This window comes from Sprattus sprattus (assembly GCF_963457725.1).
Source record: "Sprattus sprattus genome assembly, chromosome: 5".
Taxonomy (NCBI): domain Eukaryota; kingdom Metazoa; phylum Chordata; class Actinopteri; order Clupeiformes; family Clupeidae; genus Sprattus; species Sprattus sprattus.
The window spans coordinates 13,880,033-13,886,643 of NC_137924.1; the positions used below are offsets into that span (position 1 = coordinate 13,880,033).

At 49.2% G+C, this 6,611-nt stretch overlaps 1 protein-coding gene across 1 annotated transcript in view; it reads right to left on the reverse strand.

Annotated features, from left to right (window-relative positions):
• Positions 1–789: 789 nt before the first annotated feature.
• tanc1b (tetratricopeptide repeat, ankyrin repeat and coiled-coil containing 1b) overlaps positions 790–6,611 on the reverse strand; it is a gene marked incomplete at its 5' end in the record, with an annotated part of 93,176 nt that continues 87,354 nt past the window's right edge. Inside the window, 6 exons of the mRNA XM_080839672.1 lie at positions 790–3,063; positions 3,256–3,356; positions 4,012–4,158; positions 4,903–4,994; positions 5,116–5,145; positions 6,517–6,611. The exon at positions 6,517–6,611 is cut by the window's right edge and continues 38 nt beyond it. Coding sequence (XP_080695798.1) covers positions 1,581–3,063; positions 3,256–3,356; positions 4,012–4,158; positions 4,903–4,994; positions 5,116–5,145; positions 6,517–6,611 — 1,948 coding nt within the window. The 3' untranslated portion in view covers positions 790–1,580. The remainder of the gene's footprint in view (positions 3,064–3,255; positions 3,357–4,011; positions 4,159–4,902; positions 4,995–5,115; positions 5,146–6,516) is intronic.

The following is a 6,611-nucleotide window of genomic DNA, read 5'->3' on the forward strand; positions in this document are numbered from 1 at the left end:
ATAAATGCTTTTAAGGCCCATTTCCCAAAGACATGTAGCTTTTAAAAGTACAGTTGTGCACTTTTGCACTGCAGATTTGCAGTCTGAGCCAATCAAATGACTGCCCTTTGAGCAACCAGTAGTCTTACCCATGTTCAACTAAAAAAACAATCTGACTTTACCTCCACGTGCTTCAGTCCCAATGGCTGTGGCTCTAAATAAAAATCAATAAATAAAGATTAGATTTTAAACAGTGGAATTTATTTCCCCATGGTGAGTATGGCAGTAATGCACCATTACAGTATGTGATTACAGATAAGAACAGCTCACAATACCGGAAACATGGCAACAATTGCAAGTAACATACATATTAAAATAGAACCAATGACCCTCAACCCAATATCTTTTTTGTAATTATAGGTTTTTTCTTTTAAAAGTCTTTATTATAAACTGCAACTGTGGCATGCACTTTAAAACCAAAAGTCCTCAATTAGAGCTTATTGTAAAATGTCTTAGTAGCTGTGCAAAAATAACTATATAAAATATATTGCTTTTACAATTACCAAGCCATAGGCGCTGTAAATAAATTAACCTAGACAGCAACAACAAGCAGATACAGAGAGGAACCATTTTTCTGAAACAGTATAGGGCAAATTTATATAATGTACAAACATACAAACAAGTTCAATGTTTTTTTAGAACCTCCAAAGACACCTGACTGCCCCCCAAACCCCCCCCCCCCCCCCCACCCCGCCTAAAAAAAAGGTAAAATAGAACTCAAAATACACATAATTTGAACAAGTCAATTACACAGACACAGACCTTCACTGAAAAGAAAGGCAAAAAAATACGTTATCGCTTGGCTATATACACAGGGGTGAGGATGCATACCCTCTTACAAAACACAGGAATGCCCATCTCTAGCCTCTACTGTCAACCTTCAACAACAGCACCACTCACAGAGCACACACACACGCACACACACACTCTCACACACACACACACACACGGGTCAATCCCCACACCTGAATTCCAACTGTACATGTAGTGTTAAGCACTCGAAAAGGCTTATGTTCACTAGTAAAGTGCCATCACTGTTTGGTGGGGGATACTACCCCACTTCTGTGCTTAGGCAGCAGGTTTGCCCCCTTTACCCTCTCTTCATTACCCATCCTCAATACTCAGCACTGTATTTGACAGTTTATGACCCACAATGCACCACGCAAAAAAAAAAAAAAAAAAAACTGAAGTCGTCAAAGTACACACAGAGCACATTTGTGCGTTTCCAAGTGTGGAGGAATGGGACAGGTCAAACTCCTCCAGCTAAGCCGACTCCCAGGGAGTCGTGTAACAGAAGTCACTGGCAGCTTACGCGCCAAATTAGTCCAAAACGCCAGTCAAAATGGCCACCTCTGGTCCACATTCTCAAATAATAAGATTCAACGCCTAAAACCAAAAGAATATGCAAAGCAAACGGCAATAAAAAAAAACTAAAATCGAAGTACAAATGAAAATGGAAAGCAAACCCTGACCATGAAGTGGCTCTGCGTTTCTGAGATGTAGAGAGACACACTCTTCCAGTGGGGTGAAAGAGAACACCTCTATACGTTGGACTCTATAAAGGATCGCTTTGGTTTCATCGAGGCTACATGAATGGCGGGATTATCTCGGGCTAAGCCTGGCTGCTTGGGCTTGTCGTCCATGTAGGAGTGGGGCAGGGCCATGGCGGGCTTAGACTCCTTGTAACAGGTGGCCACTTGGCAGAACTTCTCGGTAAACTCCTTGGCGTGCATACCGTTGAGCATGCCGGCGGAGACGGCAGCGGCGGCGGGGCCCTGAGGTGGAGCTTTGAGCCCCGGCTTGGTGTAAGGTAGCTCGCAGTTGACGGTCTGGAGCCCCATGGCGACCATGCTGTGGCTCACCAGCCCCTCGGAGGAGTGACTCTGCCAGCTACGGCTCGTGGGAGGGTGGCCTGGGTGGCCTGGGTGTGGCTGCTGCTGCTGGAGCAGCTGCTGTTGCTGTAGCTGTTGCTGTAGCTGCTGCTGAAAGCGGGCAGTCTTGTCCATGATTCCCATGAAGGGTCTTTTTTTAAACTCTAAGCCTGCGGCGGCTGCCTTGGTTTTGTCGGAGGTGGAGGTCTTAGAGCGGACGTCGGGTCCCTGGAGCTTGCCGCTGTCCGAGAGGCTGCTGCTGGACGCCAGGCTGCTGGTGGAGCTGGACACCCTCATGTTGCCCACCTGAGAGCTGCCGCTTCCGGACGTCGTGGTGCTGCAGGCCGGGTCCCTCAGCAGCTCCTGGGTCGGGCTGGGGCCCCCAGGCGCCCCCGAAGCTGAGGCGAGCACGTCCAGAGAGGACACGGAGTTGGCCGAGAGCCTCTCCGGAGCTTTCGTCGAGCCGGGGCCGTACAGCTGGGACGGTGTCAGAGCCTCGGAGTCACAGTGGTGCGAGGGAGCTGCCAGGAAGAGCCGCTCGCTGTAGCTGGGCCCCGGCTCATCCACCGGGGGCAGCAGAGGGCTGATATCGATACCCGGACCGGCTTTGAGCACGCTGGACATGTGACGGCTGGGCAGGGGGCTGGAGGGGGCGTACTGGGACTGGGATCGGGCAGCCGGTCGCCCCCCCGTCTGGAGGGAGTTCATGTGCTGGTTGGTCTTGACGATCTGCGCCTGCTTGGTGGGCTGCATGAGAGGGCCCGGCTGTGCCATGGGCTCCCGCTGGTACCTGTGGCCCTGCCGGCCGGGGGGCGAACTGGGCCGTGCCTCAGGGAGCGTCCTGTTGAGCGAGTAGGCGCTCTGCGCCCAGGCCTCGGGCCTGTTGTCCGCCTGTGGGCTCTCGTCTTCCAGGGCGCCGTGGTGTCCGTCCAGGCTTCGGCCCAGGCTGCAGTCCGCCGAGTCATCTTCGCCTTCCTCGTGCTCGGGCTCGTGGTCCGAGTCTTGGCCGCCCGCCGCCCCCTGCAGTTTGCACTGGGCGCGCTGCATCTGCTTGCACTCCTCCTCCACCCGCGCCAGCAGCCGCCGGATCTCCCGGTTGTTAGGACACAGTTTGGTGGCCTCGTGCAGGTCTGCCATCGCAGCGGTGAATTGCCTGCAGAGACGGAGAGAAAGTGAAACAGAGCATGAACAAAAGAAAAAGATTGCGAATAAAAAAGAAGGCCAGACAGATAAAAGGAGAGCAGCGGGAGGTCAGTGGTTATAAACGTCTAACTGCCGTCTCATTTCTGGGTCTCTAGGCAACACAGTGAATGTGATGTGGCTCCGGTTCGGCTTGCCGCTTTACCTGCTGCTTCTCTTGGCCCTGGCCCGGGCATAATAAGCCTCGTAGGACTTCGGTTTCAGCTCAAGTGCCTTTGTTGCAAACTCCTCCGCCATCCCAAAGTCCTGCAGGAAGGAAGGCAGGGATTCAGCAATTCGGTGTAAAAACAACAAAGTGAGGGTAATTGCCAGCACTGATTTTTCAGAGATCCTGACCAGAGCATTTTCAGAGGCGGACGAAAGTACAAAATCATCCTCAAATAGGTTGTTATTTATGAGGCCGAGGCAGACCATTTCCACAAGCTCTTTGCCACCATAAACGAGCCAATCAGAGTCACTCAACTGGACGGCTGCGCTGCTCTAATTCATTTCAAAGTGCGAGGTGTTTTAATTAATAGATTCAATCTGCTCCTCGGAGCTTTGAGCAGTTTTATTGCTTGTTTCATCAATCAAAGTTCTTAAATGGAATTTGGCTGCACGAGTGTGTCATGGGACATCTAAAAAGCTTGTGTATTACTCCCAACTAGGGAAAAATCAATTCAAGCTCTTAGGTCATTTGGTGTTTGTGTTTTGTTTTATTATCTTAGTTTCACATCTGGTATTGAACACAAATGTTTTTCAGGCTATTTATGCATTACTTGATCACCTTGCCAACATTATTCAAACAAAACACAGACAGCATAGCACTGTGAAGTCCCGACAGGTATTTCTATGTTGCAGTACCAAATTTCCCAAAATGCGGCTAAAATGGAAGAGTCTAAAGGCTGAAAGGGTAGCTCACGTTGGTTTTCCTGCGGCAGCGGGACAGGTTGAGATACAGGGACACCCTCAGCTCCTTAAAGGCCTTCAGGTCCTCGCCGTAGCCCTCGCGGGGGAACTTCCTCAGTGCGTACTGATACCGCTGAGCTGCCTCTTTCATCTTCCCTTTCTGGAGGATGGAGAGAGAGAGGAGAGAGATGGAGCGAAATAGAGGACAAAAGAGACTGAAATAAACTGGAGGCAACAGCCAAAAAGAGTGAAAGGCAGGCATCATAAAAACGTCTACTACACACACACACACACACACACACACACACACACACACACACACACACACACACACACACACACACACACACACACACACACACACACACACACACACACACACACCTTGCACATCCATCACCTATGTTCCACCTCAGTGGACTGTCCTTTCTGCCACTGGATTCAATCTTTAAATGTCAGGGATCAATCATGGCAAGCCTCGCTATCATTCATCTTCACTGCCTTTTATTGAACGGGTAAGATGACAATCGTTTAAATTAAATTCGGCTTTTAATCAAAGCCATCGTGACTCATTTGATGATAAGGAGCAGCGCCTGCCAGCACTGATCACAGCGCTCCGACACGTGTTCTCAGCCCAAAATCAGCCCAAAATTGGGCGCAGATCAAAAAATAAATAATAAAAAAAATCTTTTAGTGAGGCTCGGGATACAGAAAGTTGTCTCCAGTTTGAACAATAAAAAAAAGCTTTTTTCCCTCTGAGGCTCAATGCAGTACATCTGAGACTGTCTCAAGAGTAAGAGCTCACTGACAAAAAAAAAGAACCAACAACTGAAAGAAAAATGGCAGGTGCTGTGGCCTTGCGCTGTAATAGACGCTGTTCCAGCGCACTTGTCTGCAGCCGTACCTTGTACAGTAGGTTCCCCTCCTCCATCAGCTTCTGCAGGAGGATAATGAGGATATCAGGCTTGGACGTCGCCATGGCCCACGCGGCGTTTCCTGGGAAACAAGAAAACGAAAAAAGGAGAGCAGAGGTTACGGCACGTCCGCCCGCAGCAGCCTCGGGCCAAAATGTCTGCTGTGAAATTGGTTATAGAGAAAAGTTACCTAAAGATTGTACCTGATCGATCATAAGGAGATGTTCGGTAGCCTTAAGTGTTATTGACAGCAGTTAAGAAGAGAGAAAAGAGTGAGACAGGGCAGGTATCAAGGAAGCATGCAAAGAAAAAAGTAGGACTTTTTAAGACCAGGAAGAGTGGAAAGTTGACATGCAGCACATCCATTAAGAAGAGTACCTTAAACCCTCAATACCTTGGTGGACTTAAAAGAGGTTTTTATTGATTAACGACTCACTGCTGATAGAAGAGGTGCCAAAATGGGACACGCTGCTATCAATAAGCTGGTCTAGCAGAACAAACAGAGGACAGAGGGAACAGCAGGCAGCCTACTCACTGGAGCAACTGTGATAGCATCTAACTAACTGGGGCTCGCTCAGACAAACCTGGGAATGTCATTTACGGCAGGGAAGTCACATGCTGAACATTTGCACAGGAGCAGGCAGGGTTAGGGGAAGAAACATAAACACACACACACAAGACACAGACACACACACACAAGCACAGACACACAAACACAGAGTCCCTCTTCCCAGAGAAAAAGAAAGTTTTTGGGAGTCATGTGATCAATAAAAACAGGTATTTCTATTCATTGCTGCATGCCAGCGCATTAAGTCTCATCTGGTTGTTGAGCCCAATTCGATGCACACACCCGCGCTGAAGGTCTGTGAGTCTGCGGTTAGAGACCATGCCTCCCCAATTACACCCAGTCACACAGTGAGTGTCCAGGGCCACATGATTCAAGCTGTCGCCGTGAGGTGAATAATCCTCTCATTCAGGGGACACTCACGGGTCGTCCACATATCATCTGGCTACATTTCATCTGCGTTTGCATTCCTGCCAATGCCGCCTGACAAAAACATGATTCAGGAGCTTCCCTGCCTCACAGACACAATGGCATTTTAGGGGGTCGGATTGTAAGCCCCGAAACACAATCCACGTGTGTCTGACATGTTAAGCCTCTGTGAAAGGGCAGGATGGTGTGAACAACACCGCACCGGCCAATCCATTACGGGCACAAAGCCCCCTTTTCCAAGGGGCACAAACACCGCAGCATAAAGCCACGCATTCCAAACGCCATCGAAAACAACAGCAGGTCTTGCCACCAGGTCTAACCGCCTGCTGAATGCACTAAGCTCTGGACCTCTCCCCTATAGCTGATCTGATCAGTTTGCTATCTCCCCTATAGCAAACTGATCAGAAAAAAGGAGAGTTTGAGTAAGGCACACTTTAGAGGGTGTATCTAGAAAGCGTCCTACGCAAAGTATAACTCAAATGTGTTTCTGACTGTATGTTTCACAAACAAAAGTATTTCTATTTCTTCACTTACTGTGTAATCAAACACAGGTATATAATACATACACAGTCCCATGCAGCAGATGAGTGATGCTGGAGCGCTGCCTTACCTAGCTTGGCCCCTTTCTTCAGCAGGGTCACCACCACCGAGGTGTTTCTGCAGCCGATGGCCCGGTCCAGCGGCCTCATGCCACTGTAGTCCACA